The sequence below is a fragment of the Chelonia mydas genome, chromosome 4, assembly GCF_015237465.2.
Source record: "Chelonia mydas isolate rCheMyd1 chromosome 4, rCheMyd1.pri.v2, whole genome shotgun sequence".
NCBI classification, from domain to species: domain Eukaryota; kingdom Metazoa; phylum Chordata; order Testudines; family Cheloniidae; genus Chelonia; species Chelonia mydas.
The window spans coordinates 15,891,546-15,912,772 of NC_057852.1; the positions used below are offsets into that span (position 1 = coordinate 15,891,546).

General features: G+C 41.3%; 1 protein-coding gene across 5 annotated transcripts in view; it reads left to right on the forward strand.

The window, feature by feature from the left end:
- The first annotated feature begins 6,408 nt into the window (after nt 1–6,408).
- MRPL1 (mitochondrial ribosomal protein L1) overlaps nt 6,409–21,227 on the forward strand; it is a 37,096-nt gene continuing 22,277 nt past the window's right edge. For 2 of the 5 annotated variants that reach the window (XM_043544855.1, XM_043544854.1), the window contains exons 1-6: nt 6,450–6,582; nt 7,222–7,315; nt 10,572–10,827; nt 15,061–15,132; nt 17,269–17,380; nt 20,071–20,171. In XM_043544855.1, the coding sequence (XP_043400790.1) occupies nt 6,549–6,582; nt 7,222–7,315; nt 10,572–10,827; nt 15,061–15,132; nt 17,269–17,380; nt 20,071–20,171 (669 nt within the window). In that variant the 5' untranslated portion in view covers nt 6,450–6,548. Of the gene's footprint in view, nt 6,583–7,221; nt 7,316–10,571; nt 10,828–11,890; nt 11,975–15,060; nt 15,133–17,268; nt 17,381–20,070; nt 20,172–21,227 lie in introns of all 5 variants that reach the window. The other 3 variants (XM_037896736.2, XM_037896735.2, XM_037896737.2) reach the window with 3 other exon arrangements.

The following is a 21,227-nucleotide window of genomic DNA, read 5'->3' on the forward strand; positions in this document are numbered from 1 at the left end:
TGCTATGGGAATTAGTGACACATGATAAATGTAAAACCTCACAATACCATTTTTACAGAGTCATTTCTCAGAGCAGAGTTACTTTTTAAAGTTGCTGGACAATATGAAAAGGAATGTTACAAACTGTTCGCTGTGATCTGGGCCAATCCTTGTCGGGGAAGGCTGATTAAAGTTTCCGGGCCACGTTAAATGAAAGGAGAATAGAGAGGGAATACTTGCATGGTTAGTTTACTTCAATAGCAACATGTGGAGAAGTTCTGTGATCATTGTTTGGCTAGATGCCAATATTGTAAAGAGTATTTAGGTATTTAGATTCCTAACTTTCATGGAAGCCTTCCTCTTCTTAATCCCATTTCTCTCCTATTCTCTTCCTATTTCCTTCCTCTTTACAACTTTTATTATTTGTTCTGGGTTTTCAAGTGGATCCTGCCTTAATCTTAACTTTTGAATGGTGCTTTGTTTGCACAGCATTAATTTGAGTTTGGGGCCTCAGCTCCATTCCCAAAATGTTCTGTAGAAGTGAGATTCCTTTTGTAGCAAGCAACTTCTGGAATGCAGCTATCAGCATTTTAAAAAGTGCCAACTATACCATACTGTTTTATACCTATCCCATTTTAAGCTCAGAGAACAGATGGTTGCAGAGGCTAAGACTGCTGAAATTAAAGCTTTAGTTAATATACAGCATGTGAAAATTCTCCTGTTCCACAGCCATTGTATAGTTTGAGGTGCAATTATCCATAGTTCCTTAATTTTCACATGCTTTATTATTCATTGTGGCATAACATCATCACAAAATACTTCTTTGTGTTAGTTGTGTTTGCTCCCTGGGTTTCCTTTTGGTTGCAATGAAAACTAGATCACTTCTGTAATTATAAAATCTCGTATGCTATTAAAAAATTACCTAAAATGTCAACTATATCTTTTTATCAATTCTTGCAATGGTTTATGGAGTTTAATCCTCAGTAGGAGGTTTCTGGGGGGAAGTAGGGAGAGGTTGCATTCTAAACAGAATTTGATTTGTGAGGAACATTGCTTATTGCCTGGTTCCACATGTGTTTAACTTTACTACTGTAATACCATTGAAATCAATGGGACTACTCATGCTAGTAAAGCTAAGCGTGTAAACATCTGTCGTATCCGGGCCTAGGTCTAGTGGTTAAAACATAGGACTGTGATTCACGTGATCTGGTTTCCGTACCGAGCTCTGCCACAGACTGAGGGGCCTTGGGCAAGTCACATGCAGCCAACTGTCTATGATGTTCCCTAATTGTGTGCCCCTCAGTTTCTGGGTGCCCAATTGGAGACACTTAGGGCCTAACTTTTAGAAGTACAGTGCATTCATAACTCCAGCTGACATCGGTGGTGTCCTTGACACCTCTGAAAAGTCAGGCAACAAGATATCTCAAGTTGGTTACCCCAAAACTGAAGAACACACAATTCGTGAACACATCCTGAAATTTTTAGCCTTGACTGTTCTCCCCCTCAGTGTCCTTATATGAAAATGTGGCTAATTGTACATCCTTTTGTCCCAGGGGACTTGTGAGACTTAATTAAAGTTTGTAATGTTCTTTGAGTCCTTGGATAGGATATTTTTCAAGCTGTGAGCATCCCAATATGACATACAATGTGTGTGGCAAATATTCAAATTGAGGGACAAACGAAAGTTATTAGTGCTGGAAAGTTAAAATTCCTTCCTGTGGTGTAGATAACCTTTTCTGTAACCTCAGTTTCATGATTCTTTATTTTCAACAATTCAAGTTAGTGGATGCCATATTGGTGTTGAACTTGTATGTCTCTCAAAATGAGATACAGTTGAGAGTTATGGCAAGAAGATACTATATAAGTGCAAAGACTTGTTGCTATTTTTGAAATGTTTTAAATAGTGAATGTAGTCCTTCTCAACAACTGACATGACACAAAGAAATTAAGAGAGTATGTTTCAAAACAGGTTACACATTATATGGAAAAATAGTTAACATATTTTGTAAGACTCAAAATATTCTTACAAAATGTTCTTCATGGAATGTATCAACCTTAACAGTAAAAAATTAAAGCAAACATCATTTTTTTCAAAATATTTTTGTCAGGTTTACACAATGTATAACCCCCCCCCATAAATGTTTAACTCCTTTTAAAAAACAAGGATGGATGTTCCTATCAGCTTTTTATTAATCATTATTATTATTATTAATTAAAAAGAGCTATATACAACTGTAATATAACTTTCTTAAAACATCCATATATTTACTTGGTGATATGCAACTAAATTCTACATAAACCCAAATAAACACAAAGAACGGATATCAAAAAATATAACCATTTCTTCTTCATTTTCTGATCTTTTTTCTATCCAAGGGGTAGGCAACCTATGGCACGCGTGCCAAAGGTGGCATAGGAGCTGATTTTCAGTGGCACTCACACTGCCCGGGTGCTGGCCACCGGTCCGGGGGGCTCTGCATTTTAATTTAATTTTAAATGAAGCTTCTTAAACATTTTAAAAACCTTATTTACTTTACATACAACAATAGTTTAGTTATCTATTATAGACTTATAGAAAGAGACCTTCTAAAAACGTTTCAATGTATTACTGGCACGCGAAACCTTAAATTTGAGTGAATAAATGAAGACTCGGCCACCACTTCTGAAAGGTTGCCGACCCCTGTTCTATCCCATAGGGCAGCTAACATTACTGTACTTAAATGAGGAACTAAATGTTCCTGCGAATGATAGACTACTAATCTCTACCTCAATACTGGGGAAATAATGAGGGAAATCATTAGAGACAGAAGTTTTACATGCTGAGATGAGTAAAGCATAAGAGGAACCAACCAGAAAAGTGCTTATAAGAGTAAATCACACAGCTAACTTTTTAGAATTCTTTAGAAGTACCGGTTTCAGAGTGGCAGCTGTGTTAGTCTATATCTGCAAAAAGAAAAGGAGTACTTGTGGCACCTTAGAGACTAACCAATTTATTTGAGCATAAGCTTTCGTGAGCTACAGCTCACTTCATCGGATGCATGCAGTGGAAAATACAGTGGGGAGATTTATATACACAGAGAACATGAAACAATGGGTGTATGGTAACACCCATTGTTTCATGTGTATGGTAACACCCATTGTTTCATGTTCTCTGTGTATATAAATCTCCCCACTGTATTTTCCACTGCATGCATCCGATGAAGTGAGCTATAGCTCACGAAAGCTTATGCTCAAATAAATTTGATAGTCTCTAAGGTGCCACAAGTACTCCTTTTTTGGAAGTACCATGATTTATACAAACGATTTTTTTAAGCTTTCAAAAATCTTTTGTTGCAGAAGCTACTCTGCAACACTGATAACCACAGCGTGAGTGTAAGAACTGTCATGGAGTAAGAACTATAGTCAATCAAAGAATTGGAAGAAATGTTATAGAAATAGCATCTTTCTATTTTTTGTCAAAATTTTGAAAAATTTCAACCAGCTCTAATAATATCTGATGACTTGAGAGGAATGGGGTAAGCGTTGCGGCGGCTCTGGTCAGCACTGCTGACCGGGACGTTAAAAGTCCAGTCGGTGATGCTGCCCGGCTAAGGCAGGCTAGTCTCTACCTGTTCTCACACCGCGGTGTGCCCCAGAAGCAGCCAGGAGCAGGTCTGGCTCCTAGGCGGGGGGGCCATGGGCCTCCGCGTGCTGCTTCTGCCCCTGGTTCTCGGCCAATGGAAGTTGGGGGAGGTGGTGTCTGAGGGCAAGAGCCGCACAGAGCCACTGGCGCGCCTCCACCTAGGAGCTGGACCTGCTGCTGGCTGCTTCCGGGGCACAACGCGGTCCGAGGTGCCAGGACAGGCAGGAAGCCTGCCTTAGCACCCCCACTGTCTTGCTGACCAGGAGTTGCTCGAAGTAACCCCACACTCCAATCCCTTGCCCCAGCCCTGAGCCCCCCCACAAACCCAGAGCCCCTTCCTGCACCCCAAACCCCTCGTCCCTGGCCCCACCCCAGCGCCTGCATCCCCAGCACAGAGCCCTGACCCCCTCCCGCACCCCAACCCTCTGCCCCAGCCCTGAGCCCCCCCAAATCCAGAGCCCCCTCCTGCACCCCAAACCCCTCATCCCTGGTCCCACCCCGCAGCCCTCACCCCTGCACCACAACCCTGTTCCTCAGCCCTGAGCCCCTCCCACACCGAGGGGATGGGGAGCAGATTGTGGGCAGAAGGCCGGGAGCAGGGCATAGGCACAGGAAGCACCCCCAGGTTTTATGCTCAGAGCCAGCAGCTGAGGAGCGGGGCCAGTGGCCCCACATAAAACCTGGGGGTGCTGCAAGCATTATCATTTGTAATAAAAGTTTTGCAGGCCAAAATATGCCATTAGTGACATCTGTTCAGTCCCACTTGCTTTCCTGATTGGAACCCAGTAAAAAGTTCTATTGATGATGCACAAGAAAAAACAGAAATCATCTCATTCTCTTTTAGCTGAGTTGGCTCTACAGCGCTAAGGAGCAAAAGGTAATAACCGCTGAGGCCCTGTTTCTGCAAATGTGTCAGAACCTGAGTAACTTTACACAGAGCAGCAGTCTTTGCAGGATCATTATCACAATTTTTATCACTAAAGTCAGCAGATGTGCCTGAATGCACACAAGGAATAGATCACTGAGTAAGAGGAAGCCACTTTTGCTAGTTATTTTTCAAGGAAGACCTGTACTTTAAGATGCGAAATTGTTGACAGTTTAAAAGACAGCAAGTTATCTCAATATAATGAAAATATCCCCACTTAAAAGTAAATAGAAATGAGCCCAGCTCCATTTGAAGCATCCTCATCTAATTTTGGCATATCCCTCATTTTGCATTCAGTTGTTTATTTGTGATCTAACTGGTAAGGAGGCACATGAAGGGCTCATAGTTGAAGACCAAGGTAAAGAGCATGCAATCATAATATATTTAAAGAATAATGAAAATCACAGCAAAAATAAGGATGGATAAAAACATATTCCAAAGGAATTTATTGAATGTTTAAGGCCAGTGACTCTGCTTCACATACTGTAAATTGCACAATATAAATACAAATATCACTGGAAAGTCTGAGTGGTACTCTTATGTTATGAGTGACTAATGATATTTACGCATGAGTTTCCATTAGTATAAAAGAAATCATTTAAAAAATTCAAACTGAGACTCTAACTCTGAGCTCCACGCACACAGAGCTAATTGAAGGATTGAGGCCTGGTATGCTCATCATTTGTGTAACTTTCATTTTAAACTCAAACTACTACTATTAGCCAGAGTAGGGGACAAGGGATTCTACTCTACTATGAAGAATTAGGCTGTATCTGTAATACAAAATAGTCCACTAGGAAAGCAATTTTAAATATAACCTTTAAAATGGTTTCAGCCAACACAGCTGTACCCAGAGGGTGCATAGAATATAATTGCCCCATTTGTGTTATATCTTTTATCGTGTTTAAGCAGCAAGGTACAGCTCAGGACCGGAGCACATCTCCTTAATGTGGTTATTATTTATATTAAAATAGTACCTAGATGTCCGAAGCAGGGACATCGCATGATTCTGTTCTTACAAGCAAGAACAGTGTCAGATCAGCTATGATGGAAAAGTGTGAAGCCTGAGATTGTCCTCGGGGTTGACTCATCCCCTCTGCTCATGGCTGGGTTTCTCTATCTAGATAATTACCTGATCCTATGGGCGCGGTAGCTGAGCAGTACACAAACATCCATGAACTTGTCCTCATACCAGCCCTGTGAGCCCAGAAAGTATTAGCTCCAGTTTACAGCTGGGAAACCAAGGCACAGAGAGATTAAATAACTGGTGCAAGGTCTTGTCCACAGACAGGGCTTCTGGGGCCTAAGCCTTGATTTCCAGGGTCCCAATCCAGTGCTGTAATCACAGGACCAGCCTTACTCTCCAAAGCAGACACTTGTGCAATCCCAACGCTTTTATCAATCAGGCAAACAACACAATCCTGATGTTAAGCGAGGCCCCGGGGGCCAAGGCTACTACTCTCTCCATGACCCTGCTGTGCCAGGGCAGGTCATCTCTCTGGCCCTGTTCTAGAGCTGGCAGACCTGGCACCCAAAGCTGCATGCCCGCCCCGGCCCTTTCACAAGCAGGAGCAAGAGACTGGGGGGGCGGGAGGCACATGGGTCACTGGGCACAGGGGATTACAGGGGCTGGAACAATGTGTACAGTGGGGGTGCTGAGAGCCATTGAACCAAATTGTAAAGGCTGTGTGTAATGGAAACCACTTCAAAGCTGGGGGTGCTGCAGCTCCCCTAGTTCCAGCACTTGGGGGGGAGGTTGGAGTTGGGGGAGCTCCCTCCTCCCCCAGGCAGCAAGGCTCTTGCCTCCCAGTGACCTTCCTGGAATCCTGGGGGGGGGCGGACCCGGCTTCCACCTGCCCCACCCGCAGCGGGCGGGAGCTGCTCTCCCCGCCCCAGCATCCCGATTCCCCCGGCGGAGGGGGAAGGGTGTGACACCGGAACCCCCCCTCCCCGGAACCTTCTTCCCCGGCTCCGCGCGGCAGCTGGGTTCGCTTTGAGGGTGACACGGCCCGGCCCGGCGACATGGCGGCGCCCGGCAGGTGCTGCCTGCGGAGACGTGAGTGGCGGGGGGGCTGCGATGAGCGGGGATCCTCCAATGCCTGTAACGGGGGTGGGGGCGCCTCCTCCCAACGGGCCGGCTCCCCAGTCCCGGCTCACGGAGAGCCCGGGGCCGCCCAGCTACGGCTCTGATCGCCTGGGCCTCGGGTCTGGTTCTCACACGGGCTGGGGGGGACCCCCGGCCCTGAAACACCCAGCAGCGTCCCGGCCGGAGGCTGCGGAGCGGCCGCAGAGTCTGTTGCCCGGCAGCGGGGCCGCCAGAGCCCTCCCGCCCCGCGGGCCCGTTGGAGGCAGACGGGGTGGCGAGCGAGCGTTTGGCCTTGTTGTGAGGTGTCCTTGAGACGCTTTCAGCAAAACTCTGCTTCATCCGGTGGAGAGACTGAAAAGGGCGTTTAATATGAATCCTAAACTAGGGGGGGCTTCCTCCAGGGAGGGACAGCTGGTAGGCCTTGCTCCAGGGTTTTGTTATAAATAGGCAGGCAAGGGAAATCTGTAAAAATAGCGTCACAAATCAGGCCGGAATAGACCTTAAAGCGCAAAAAAAAAAAAAAAAAAAAAAAAAAATCGCTCCTTTTCTGTGCTAACTGATTAGAGTATTACAAACGTTAATGTATTTTTTTTTTGTATTTTTAAACAGTTCTGGCTCAGTTTCCCAGGATTGATCAACGTACCTCAGCAGTTCCCTGCCTTGGAAACATACAGCAATCCATTAGACCCTATGCTGCTGCAAAGTGAGTGTTTACTATATTTCTAACAGGCTGTGTCTGCAGTCATGGGTTACACAAATGGCTTTTAAAATTAAGAAGACTTAATAATATCTTGAATATTGGTGTAAATGACGCTGTTGGACATATCCCTAGTACAACTTAGGTTACTTCCCTTTCTTATGGAGTATTAGAAGCCCTTTTGGAAGTGGCTACCTTTTGGTTAACCACTGTTACTGAAGAAGGATAATTGCTTTGCCATATTTCAGAGTAGCAGCCGTGTTAGTCTGTATTCGCAAAAAGAAAAGGAGTACTTGTGGCACCTTAGAGACTAACCAATTTATTTGAGCATAAGCTTTCGTGAGCTACAGCTCACTTCATCGGATGCATAAAGTGGAAAATACAGTGAGGAGATTTATATACACACAGACCATGAAAAAATGGGTGTTTATCATACACTTTGCCATAGTCATAATATATTTTTTTAATTCACTTTTCTATATACTTGCTTATGAACAGTAAAATAAATACAAATGTTACAAAACAAAATAGACTAGTAAAAATTAGTCAGTCCTACCACTGACACTGTTATCAAATGGACTACTAAAAGGAGGATATCAACATAAAAGCTAGTTGGTTTATAAAAATTAGTAATTTTAAGTGGTGCATATGCTCCTGCTTCTCCTGACAGTTGGTGTGGTTTTACAATCACATTTTCCTCTTAAAAAAATCTATCTGTTGTGTGAAATGTGTACATAGATGAGAGGAAGAAAACTATGCAGACACTACAGTAAAACTTACTATACACAAAATACTGTCAATGCTTCTAATTTCTCTGTTTTACTAATGTAAAGTGTTACTTGAAAAGATTGGTGAAGTTTCGTTTAATGGAAGTATGGCTTTAAATTAACAACATACTTTTAGTGCTTATCCTTCTATTATCTGTTTCTTTATGTGCTCTTCACCCTCCCATTCTCAGTAGCCTTGAAAACTAGATAATGTCATGAAGGCACTTGGGTCTGCCTGCAGAGAGCTGTTTGCAGGATTGGAACATAAGATGAGCAACATTCAAATGGATTCAGGAAGGGAAGACCATGAAATATATACAACACTTGTATGAATATATGGATAGCTTTGTAATTACATATATATCAATACTCTCAGTTGCCTCTTAGCCTAGCCATTAAACTTTGGCTGATTTTTTTTTTTGTAGACTTCAGTATTACTCTTGTTTTTATAAGGAAAGTGCTCAGATACAATCGTGGTAGGTCACAGGATAAAATCTTAAGATAAATATATGGTTGCTGCGGTAGTGGGTCTGAAGAAAGGATATATAAATTATTTGAGTGTATTCTGTGTCAGACATGCACAAAGTTGTCCATAACTTTTATTATTTTTACAGTCTTAGATACACATGTATACAGCATCTTCTACAAGAGCTTGGTATTATGTTGTGTTTGAATAGCAGTATGTGATCACCTGATTGGAGACTGTACCATAATGCATATGCATGAAGGAGTGGAGTTGCAAATATTACCTTAACTTTAGTGTTTTGACATAACTGTGCAACATTAATTTAGATTTTTAACACAGTCATGTGAAATGCAGAGTATCAGGTGCAAAACACCTTAAGAGTATTTATTCCCAAATACTTAGTGCCAGATTTTCCAGAGGTGTTGAGCAGCACAGCTCCCATTGACTTTGACAGGAATTGTAGTTACTCAGCACCTTTAAAAATCAGCACCTTAACTTTTTAAAGATAGCAAAGAATTGCTTAGGAGTAAACTGCTCTTTTTCCTGCCATGAGAATATTCTGGTTTCTGTTATGATCAAGTGACAATCCTTGAGAACCCTCCTTCAGCACTCCTTTGTGATGATAACCAAAGTCTCACGTAAAACAGACCACTTCCCTTCCTTAATGAAAACAAAATTTAAAATTCAATAGATTACAGAGCCCAAGAGGTGTTAAATGTTTACTTTGCAGAACCAGAGCCAAACCTATTGGACTTCCCAAAATGGGATTCTTAAAAGTAGAGAAAACTTATGGAAGTTGCAGAGAGCTGCAAGAAGGAGGGTGGAGAGGGCTGATCATTTATGACCCACATTGAGTAAAACAGATTTATTTGGTCTGCCTGGGTAGCCAGTCTTAAATGGCTTCTACCGTACTAGTTGTAATGGGTTACAATATCTTTCCCTTAGGCACAGAAGATGGGATTGTTCAGTATGGAGCTGAATTAATTCCTTCCTACAGGAAATTCATGGAAACTGCTTTGTCATCTTTGCCATTCACCTTGCTGGCTTCCGGATATTCTTAAGATATGGGGGGGAACTAACTCTTACAGATCTGTGCGTAAATAGGATTGCCAGGATAATGTCCCACTTGCCTTTTTTGAGAAGAAAATCTTGATGCTTTTGGAAGCGTTCCTTTGAATTTCTAAAAGTGGAACTTGTCCTTTTTGTAATACCTGAAACGACAACTTCAGAGTTGGAATTTCAATTTGTTTTTTGCCATTAAATGCAAATTAAGTGGTAACATTAATGGAATGCAACTTGTGCGCTAACGTTGGCAGATCAGTGGTGAAGCCAACACAGTTATCTAAATTAACCTTTGAGCCAAAGTCGAGATACTTTGCTCTGATATTTGTCTAGGAAGTCAGTCATTATCAGAGCACAAATTCAGATTCCAAAATCATTAGTGCTCTTTCACTAAACTGACTGTACAAAAACAGATTTTAAAGCTTCTGATTTCTGAGAGGCTATTCAGGATTGTTGCCATCGTGAGGCAGGAGCTACATCCCACAAGAAACTTGCAGCCAGGAAGAAAAGAATATTGTAATGTTTAATTCTTTAGGAATTTTTACTGGATTACTGAGGCAGATTAGTTTAGAGGGATTATTATGATTTTTTTTTTTTACAGGTGCTATGTTCTGATTATTTAAATCTTCTTTAAGATGACTGTCAAAGTCCATCTGTGACCATACTCATAGTCACTGACTAGGTAATCTAGCATCTATTGCTTTGTAGCCTTTGAGGTTCAGTTTCATTAATAGTGTTTTGGTTCTGATTTGTCTTTACTCTTCCTCCTATGTTTACAGTAGGTGGGTGGGCGAAGTAGGTGGGAAGTCCAATGCAGTTTTGATGGATTGACCTTTCATGAGTTGACTTGGCCACACAAGACATTGTTTTTTATTGAGATGCCATTTAAACCAAACTGGTTTTTATTCAAGTATGTACTAAGCATTAAGGTTAATGGTCTTATATTTATCATTTTGGTTTGCAAAAGAACTGCAAAAAAAGGTTCAAAGGATGCCAAGCAGAAAACTTCGGAAGCAGAGCCAGCAAAAAAAAAGAACACTTACAGACGAAAGTTAGCAAGCAAGCCAGTGGATGATGTGTATTTAACATGGTTGTATGAAAGGCCAGTCTATGATGCAGAGGTGGCTGTGGACATGCTGAAGAAGTTTCAGCAGTTGGACTTCACTTACCCAAAACAACATGTATATGCTAACCTCACCTTGGATATGATGCTAGAGAAGAAGGTATGTTGACAGTACCTACAGATTTGCAGTTGTGATATTTTAAGAAACTACCTTTCTTAATGGCAAGGGAAAGAAATGTAATACGGTGAAGAGTCTTTCCTGTCGTCTTGCTCTGGCTCATCCTCCAAACCTCTTTCACATTTGGCGACATGTTTATGCAGGGTATTCACTGTTCTTTCCTAGACAACACTGTGCTTTGGCAGAACTGTACATAGTATCTTTCAAATTCAGGACTTAAAGATGTTTCCTCTGATCAACAATTTCTGTTGTTCTTCTAATGTTTTAAAGACTGCTGTATAGTTAAAGTCCTATTCCAAGAAACAACCTATTTTGATAAGGATTGTCTGTGTTCATATAGTCCCTTTAGAAGATTTGTATAATTTAAAAGTTGGCATCCGGTCATGGAAAAATCCTATATATTCTCTCTCTTTCTTTCTCTCTCTTTCTCTCTTTCTCTCTCTCTCTTCCCTGCCTTGCTAATGCTCTTGCCATTGTGCTGTATTGAACAGCAATCCCCGTCTAATCCCCTGCTGTTCCTGGGTGCACTCCTTACGAGGAGAGTAGAGACAATAATTTTCTTTCCTCTTTCCCCTCCTGTTTTTATTTCTCTTCCTTCTGCCCTGGGTTAATGTTGTCACTTCTCTCTTGGCAGCACAACAGGAAAAGCATCGTGTATGGGCATGGCATAGGCACCTTCCTAGTTTTGAGGGAGTCCTAAATTGAACTAGAGGGACAAAAATACAGAAGTGTGTAAAGTGTCAGTTCATTCTAGTCTCATATTTCAAGTAATGCATTTTAGGCTATCTAGTTATCATGTCAACAGCTAACTTAATGTACCAAAAAATGATCTATGGGTAGAGCTGTTCTTTATTTGTAATTTCAGTAGTTCATAGCCAACTTACAACACAAATGTTATTACTTAGTGGACCAGCTCCACACAAGTGGGAAAAATATACAAAACCCCCTTTTTTTATAAACCAAGTTCCAGTTAGGATTTAGATGTCCTACAGTAAGAGAGTTTTAAATTTGCACCAACCACTTATTTTTTTTTTATATCTGTTAGAAAAAAGTGGATCAGCTTGTCAGCACCATTCTTCTGCCATATCCTTTTGCAAATGAAATCAATAAAGTTTTGGTATTCACAGAGGTGAGTAAACGTGTTATTTAAGTCTTGCATTTCAGATATTTTATGTATACAACAAATGTTTAGTACATGGTTCACTTTTGTATTTGTGTAGGGCCTTTCGTTCTGAAGGATCCCAAAGTGTTTTACAAAGTTTCTTGGACCAGGAGCAACCTCTGGCTGTGGATGCTTAGCAATTTAATGTGTTTGTTCCTACTTTTTTCTGTTCTCCTGTCTTGTGTGTGTACACTTATCTGTTAGCAGAATATTCTAGTGCTGTAAATTTAAGAATTTAAGAGGAATTGATTACCAAGGCTGAAGCAACTCATAATAAGCAACTCAGTTCTTGTAACCCAAGGGTGGGCAAACTTTTTGGCCCGAGGGCCACATTGGGGTTGCAAAACCATATGGAGGGACGGGTAGGGAAGGCTGTGCCCCCCCCCATCCACCCCCTCCCACTTCCAGCCTCCTGACTTTCCCCCCTCAGAATCCGTGACCCATCCAACCCCCCCTGCTCCTTGTCCCCTGACACACACACCGCCTGAGACCCGCTGCCCCTATCCAAACCACCCTCCAGGGACCCTACCCCCATCCAATGCCCCCTGACCCCAATCCGCACCGCCACCCCCCGACAGGCCTACCCCGGGACTCCCACACCTATCCAACCTCCCCTACTCCCCGTCCCCTGACTGCCCCCCCCCCACCCCGAACTATCTGCCCCTTATCCAACCTCCCCGCCCCCTTACCATGCCAGAGCCAGCCCCACCACCGTCCTGCCCGGCAGGAGCTTGCAGCCCTGCTGCCCAGAGCGCTGGCGGCACGACAAGCTGGAGTTGCAGGGGAGCGGGGACAGCAGGGAAGGGGCCGGGGGCTAGCCTCCCCGGCTGGGAGCTCAGGGGCTGGGCAGGACAGTTCCACAGGCTGGATGTGGCCCGCAAGTTGTAGTTTGCCCACCTCTGTTGTAACTTAATGCGGGCTAAAGGAAGTGTCCTTTCACTAGTTAGAATCCATTGCTGTTTTTCTCCTTCTCCCCATAGGTCCATAATTATTTTTCATCTTAATTTATTTAAAATTCAATTTATATGGTATAAAGCTTGTGCCTCTGTAGTTGATTTGTCTTAATACCAAATCCTCAATCTTTTAGTTGCCCTCCCTAAATCTTTTCTACTTTCCTTCAAGACTGCCAAATGCCTGGCTTATGTACATAATAGAAAACTAATATTTTGGAATAAGTCTTTTATAGAACTTTTGCTGATACATTTCATTTAAAGTACTTAAATGCTCATGAAAGGTCCTGCATGAACAGCCACAGATCTTCCCTTAGCCACAGAATAGGTACAGTACAAGCATTGGCAGAACCTATGCTGCGGTCTGATAGCAGCCATTTTTTCAGGCACAGGCTGAGCTATAACAAAAATAGATCAAAATTTAAACCAAATAAATATTTTGCATCGGGCACTGGAGCTTGGTCATGTAATTGTAGAAAATCACCAAAGGGAGCAAATTTAATCAAATGTGAGAGTCCTGCCACCACTTCTGGAGAGTTCAGCTGTAGAGGCTTCCCGCTGACTTTTTAATAGTTTTAACAAGGTATAAAGTGAAAAGCAATCTACCAAACAACCATATCACAGACCATTAAAGGTTGTAAGGATAATGATCACCCAGAAGATAGCAGGAAACCACTGCAGACACTTGAGTGCAAGTGTTTGCTATATTCACAGTGGCTTGCGCTGCTCAGACAAGCAACAGCATTCTACCCACAAGCTCCACCTAGTGTAGACTGTGAAGGTAACCCTAAGCAGAATGCAGTAGAGTAGTCTAATATCAAGTGACAGAGACACGAATCATGGTTGTATTGCCTGTATTGGAAAAGTATACCTGCAGCATCCTGGCCATCTATAGATAATGAAAGGCATGAGAGGCCAGCTTGTCAACTGAGAATTCAGGGGCAGTAATGATTCCAGTAGGACATCTAATATGTGAGCCATTTTAGTAAAAGGTGGGCATAGTGTGCATCCTTCTTGGCATGAATATCCAGAACATCCTATTATTTTCTGACTCTCTCTTCTAACAAAAGCTTCCACTTGTCATCCAGTTTGCTTTCATCAAGGTCCCTGCCTAAGTCAAATACTCGGAAAGAAATGGTTTTGTAGAATCAGAGTTAAATAGAAGATGTAGAACTGAGTATCCCCAGCAGACTGATGATACTGCAGCTCAGAAACTTCTCTCTCTCATTGTACCATATGCATAGCGGATAAGAGTGTGACAGGATGCAACTCAATGTGACCCTTCTTATGTGAGCACCTGGGGGAGGGCAAGTAGTTTCCCCAGATTCTACGCACCAGGACCCCCTGAGAAGAAAGTGTGAAGCTATGTAATTTCTTTTTTATAAAAAATAAACATGACTTTATAATAGCTTATGTAATCAAACCATTAATATCTCATCAATGGTATTAAAAGCTATTGACAGATCACTAGATGATATTGATGGTTTCCGTTCAGTACTGCGATTTGAAAGTAAACTAATTGGATCACGTGTAGAGAATGAATGAGTAATTTCCAAACATCTTTTCAAGTAAAGGTCTCTTCAGTATTTGTTTAATGGTAGCTTGTTCACCTCAAGGAAGTTATTAACAATCGTCTTCACTGGTGCACTAAAACTTTCTCCACTTTTTCTTTAAAGAATAAGACTCCATCTAGCAGATGGCTGGTTGCTTCATCCTGATCATGGAGAAAGAAAGCAAGAAACTGAGTGAAAACCACCCAACATAAATTGTTAACATTTCCTGTCTCACTGTAACACTGTTCTCTAGATTTGGTGAGATCATGGCAAAGATTTTGTTGCCACTCCTTACTGGGACCTGATTAAAATTTGTGAATTAGAGAGAGAGCTTCCATTAAAGATTCCCAGAGCTACCTATCTCTAAACCTCACTAGTTTTTAACCAGTTGTTCCCATCTGATAGTTTCATGTTTAACAAACAAGTGAGTTGGTTTTTCATTCAGTGCATATGACCGTGTTGGTGAAATCATTCTACTGTTGATGACTTTGAAGTAATAACAGAATGCTGATAGTACATATGTTATATCTGGGCTATTGTTTTTTAACAGAATGCAGAAGAAATTAAAATAGCAAAAGAAAATGGAGCTGCTTTTGTGGGAGGGACTGAATTAATCCAAAAGGTATTTTTTTTAATATCAGTGTAAATTGCATTTTTCATGTTACAAAAACCCTGTCAAGGCTGGGAAGCTTTACCCTTGTAAGTTTCAGTGGTCTAAACTGAGAGGTGACACAAATGATGGTGTTAAACTCATGCCAGTTTACTGATCTGTAAGTAATGTAACACATGCTCTGATAAGGATGGAGAGTGGGGTTGTAAGAAGAAAAGTAAGCAATGGGAATATGTTATAAGATGTAAGATAAAACGGGTATGCCCTCCTTTACTTTAGTCTATTGGTCTATTCAGTCTATTTAGTCTATTGGTTGCTTTAGAGGAGTTGTTTTCAACCTTTCATTTGCAGATCCCTAAATAATTTAAAATGGAGGTGCCGACCCCTTTGGAAATCTTAGACATAGTCTGCAGACCCCCAGGGGCCACAGACCACAGGTTGAAAACTATTGTTCTATGGTAATGGCAATCTTTTGCAGACCCCTTAGACGAAGTCTGCAGACCCCAGATTGAAAACCACTGCTTTAAAGGAAGCTTGCTGGGTTTTTTGTTTTTTTTGCCTTTTCTGGCAATGAAAATAAAGCCTGTTTTATTTTTAACAATTTAAAAAAATTACTTACAGAGTGTAATCTTCCACTGCTCTCTAAAGCTTACAAACCAGTATACAGTAACTGCTCACTTAATGTTGTAGTTCTGTTCCTGAAAAATGCGACTTTAAGCAAAACGATGTTAAGGTAATCCAATTTCCCCATAAGAATTAATGTAAATAGGGGGGATTAGGTTCCAGGGAATTTTTTTTTCACCAGACAAAAGATATATATGTGTGTGTGTATGTATGTATGTATATATATATATATATATATATATATATATATATATATATATATATAGTCTTTTGTCTGGTGAAAAAAATTCCCTGGAGCCTAATCCCCCCCTATTTTATATATATACACTTTTATACTGTGTGAGTGTATACACACACACAGAGTATACATTTTAAACAAACAATTTAATACTGGTACACAGCAACGATGATTGTGAAGCTTGGTTGAGGTGGTGAAGTCAGAGGGTGGGATATTTCCCAGGGAATGCCTTACTGCTAAATGATGAACTAGCAATTGGCTGAGCCCTCAAGGGTTAACTCACTGTTGTTAATGTAGCCTCTCACTCTACAAGGCAGCACGAATAGAGGGAAGGGAGACAGTATGGCAGAGACACACCGTGTGTGTGAGAGAGAGAGAGAGATGTGCATTGCCCCTTTAAGCACACTGACCCCACTCTTAAGTATGCTGCCTTGTTAAGTAGATCAGCAAGCTGAGACCACAGCTGCTGCCAGGAATTTCCCTCCATCCTGAGACCTGTCTTGTGTCCCCCTTGCTCTATGGAAGATGGGGTAAGTAGGGGGGAGGGGGACACCCTGATATTAGCTCCTCTCTTCTCCCCCTCCCCCCGCACAACAAGCAGGAGGCTCAGGGAGCAGCTCCAAGGCAGAGGGCAGGAGCAGCACATGGCGGGGGGGGGGAGGGACAGCCGAACTGCAGGCAATTGGTCGCCTGCTGGGCGGCTGCCGCACTGGGAGCTTAGGAGAGCAGGGAGCTGATAGGGGGGCTGCCAGCCTACCCTGGTTCCAAGCCCCCACCAGCTAGCTCCAACGGGCTGCTCTCCCTGCAAGCAGTGGACAAAGCAGGCGGCTGCCAAATGACGTTATAAGCGAGCATTGCACGACTTTAAACGAGCACGTTCCCAAATTGATCAGCAATGTAACAACGTTAACCAGGACGACTTTAAGGGAGGAGTTACTGTATTTACATCTTAGTTTTACATGCTCTTGTGGTTGGCTTTAAGAATGTGATTTTTCTAAAAACTACAAAGTTGGTTCCAAGAACTCTTTGAAGTGGGGACTTTGTCTTCCTTAGTACAGAACTTAGCGCTCTTTGGCACTACTTTGATACTGCTGCATTGGTCATATTGCCAAATGTTTAAAGTCTGATGGCTGAGAAACACAAGAGACAGAAGGCTTTTCCTTTCCCGAGGGGTTTTTTTTTTTTAATTCTGAGCATTTTATCTCAAAAATAAATATTGCTTCCATTTTTAAATATACTTATATTGCAAACTTTCACATAATTATTCTGGCTTCTTTTAATTTCAGATTTTGGATGACGAAATCAATGCAGATTTTTACATAGCCGTTCCTGAAATAATAGTGAAGTTGCTACCTTTAAAAAACAAACTAAGAAAAAAGTTTCCAAAGACTAACAGAAGTAAGACATTTTCATTAAATATTATTTTATATATATTAAATATTTAATCACATTAATGTATTAATATTAAATATTAAGCCCTTGACCAGGAGCTTTCTCTTGAAATAATTTAATCAGCCTCTTCATTTAGGAAATGAAGCTGTGTAAAATGTATCTCTGGAATGAAGTCTTACTGAGAGGACCTTTACTGAGTTTGATTGTGATTTGAGACCAATATGATCTTTGAAAAATCTGGTACTCTGAGCCAGTTCTTCAGTTTAAATGAACTTGAGTTTAGAGTCAAGCCCTATCTGCGTAAACTTATGGGAACTATGTATATGCAAGAAACCTCTTACAGTGAGAGATCTATTTAGAGAAATACACGCAAAGTCACATACTTTGAAACTTACACATTGCAAAGAACTGAAATAGGGCTATAATAACCTTCTGCTTATAGCAAAGTTCTGTGGGGGAAAATGGTTTCACTAAAACAGTGAAAAATGTGCGGAAATTTTGTGTAGTCATGAGCACCACAACTTACCAGTTATTTGTATGTTTTGCCCACTTTTTAACCACATTTGAATGGCATCTGTCTTTAACGTATTTCTCTTTCACAATTATTTTCTTCATATGTAGGGCTTGTTTCTTCATGATGCTATAAATATTCCCTCTCTTGGTATCGGATCTCCCACAACAACAAACATCGTTCTTTACAATATCTTTCTCTATTTTTTGACCTTCCTTTGTTTCTAAATGATCTTAATTTGTTACTTCTAATATGATCCAAATTAAAATCCTGCGGCTGTTCAAGCATTGGTTTTTTTTCTTGCTGACATTGTAATGCACTGAGAGTTTAAATCAAGATCTTTTCCTCATCTTTAATGTTTTCTTTCCTCCACAACTGTCTGCACGAAGTATTTACAAGCAGGCAAACAACATTTGTGCTCTGTAAACACTTGGAGCAAACTACTAATCTGTCAAAAATGTAACAGGTGCATTAGAATACATGAAAGCCTATATTGTGCCCTTAAGAGGTTATTCAGTTTCTAGTTTAGTAAAACCTGATTTCTGCTACAGCCAACAGAACACGTGGGTAAAATAGAGTGTACGTTTCAAACAAGCTCATGACATTATAAGCCAAATAGGCCCTTGCAGCTCAGCTAACTATTTTCTCTCTTCTTGTTACTGATGGGAATCGTCCCGGTTAACGTTGTTTCTTGTTACGTTGCTGATCAATTAGAGAACGTGCTTGTTTAAAGTTGCCCAAGGCTCCCTTATAACATTGTTTGGCAGCTGCCTGCTTTGTTCACTGCTTGCAGGAAGAGCAGCCCGTTGGAGCTAGCTGGTGGGGGCTTGGAACCAGGGGGGACCGGCAGCTCCCCTAAATTCTCTGTGCGGTAGCTGCAGAACAGGCTATCAATTGCCGGGCAGTTCAGCTGTCCCTTCCCTCACTGCCATGTGCTGCTCCTGGTTTCTGCCTTGGAGCTGCTCCCGGGAGCCTTCTGCTTGCTGTGCAGGGGGGAGGGAAGAGGGGTGCTGATGTCAAGGTGTCTCCCTCCCCCAGCTCCTGTACCGCATCTCGATAGAGCTGGGTGGGACAGACAGGGCTCAGGATGGAGGGAGTTGGCCGGTAGCAGCTTCTGTCTCAACTTGCTGATCTACTTAAAAAGGCAATGTACTTAGAGTGAGGTCAGCATACTTAAAGGGGCAATGCGCATCGCTCTCTCTCTCACACTCACTCACTCAAGGTGTGTCTCTGTCATGCTGTCTTCTTCCTCCATTCATGCTGCCTTGTAGAGTGTGAGGCTACGTTAACAACAATGTGTTAACTCTTGAGGGCTCAGCCGAGTGCTAGTTCATCATTTAGCAGTGAGGCATTCCCTGGGAAATATCCCACCCTCTGACTCCACCACCTCAACCAAGCTTCACAATCATCATTGCTATGTATAGTATTAAATTGTTTGTTTGAAACTTAAACTGCGTGTGTGTGTGTGTGTGTGTGTGTGTGACTATATATAATATAGTCTTTTGTCAGTTGCAAAAAAATTTCCCTGGAACCTAAACCCCCCATTTACGTTAATTCTTATGGGGAAATTGGATTCGCTTAACATCTTTTCGCTTAAAGTAGCATTTTTCAGGAACATAACTACAACGTTAAGCGAGGAGTTACTGTATCCATCTTGGCTGGATTGAGTCGGGACACTGTATAAAATGTCTAATACTGTAGTTTACTAATTATATTTTAATCCTCTTGGGATATTTTTAAAATGTACAGGTTTGTTTTGTTTTTTTCTGTTTAATTTCAGGTTAGAAATACATTTTCCAAACCAGATATCTAACTGGTATAATAAGACTGTGTTGCAAGAGCCTTCATTTTTATAAAGCTCTACTACAGGCTTTTCATCTTGAATTATCTTGATATATTTCTTGCAGATAAATTACATCCTATTATAGAACAATTCATGTGCAGTAATTGGTGATTAAAAGTACATAGGCTCCTAAAACAACACAGTCTAACCTAGGGATGTAAATGTATAGAATATGGGTCCACTGGGGGCCCTCACCCTGTCCTCAGTATCCTGCAGGTTTGTCAAGGGTGATGATTTTTTTTTACTTGATTACATTTAGAGGAAACCGTTCTAACTCTCATTTTGGTTGTACTAGATGTAGGGACGCTAATACTTTCTTCCACTTTTTGTTTTTCTAATTAGATTCTCTGGGCCGTGACATTCCAAAAATGCTGGAACTCTTCAAAGCGGGCCATGAGTATGTGGTAGAAGAGGAGAACCGTATCGAGACAAGAATAGCAACGGTATGCTCTACAAATAATTTTTTAGCAAATAATTCATGTACTTTCCTTTTTATTATTCAGCGGAGTAGTTAATAATTTACTGAAAGGTACACAGTATGCCCTTGGTAATCTGTATGTTTTGTAGCTTTTTAGGAATGTGATTCACTAACCGGTTAACTAAATACATTGTGCTGTTGAATGATTTAAGTTAGAGCAGTTCCTGTAAATCGTTAAACCTCAGCTAATCTAAGAGTTTTCCTATTTAAAAAATTAGGAAAGCAAGCTATGCCTAACACACTGAGAAATGAAAGTTGTCAGAAATAGTCTTGTGATGCATGACAATTTGCCACCATATTGTAATGGACAGTAATGCTAAACGAAAGCATGGGATAAAACTCAAATATTACTAGGACCTCTGTTCCAGACAGATTCTTGGGAACGGTATTTAACTTTAGTACTTCAGTATCAATGCCATTTAAGATTTTGCACTTGAACTTTTTCAGTTCCTCCGCAGTAGAACAAGCTCACAGTAATCACATTTTGACTTTCTGGGTCACTGATCATTTTGCTTTTTCTTAGTTTTACTCTCCAGGGTGTTTTCTGTTGGTATAAAAATGTTCTGCTTATTTGTATAGGCAGATCCAGAACTACTTGCTGCATACACCTTAATAAATTGTACAGGCTTTTTATTGCATTTAAAGTCCTATCTGTATGACCACATTTTTAAAAAGTTTGTTAGTTTTGGATAATATCTGCCACATCATCTATACGTTGAATACTGTTTTTTTTTTTAACCTGATTTCAGTTGCTATAGTATCTTTATAATCTTTCATTTTCTCCCCTCCCTTTTCAGTGTTGCTTTTCTTATCTCTTTGTCTGTTACCTTTCCTGCTCTGTGTTCTGTTTCTGTTCTGTACTTGTTTTCTCTCCTCAAGACTCTCCCTCTTTCTCCCCACTCCACATTTTTTTTTCTTCTTTCTCCTTAGCTGTCTGCCCTGCCTGACTCTGCTTGGCTTTGTGTACTGATGCCAGCAAAATGAAATTTAATCCCTGAAGCTTTTTCTGGTAGTGTTTCAA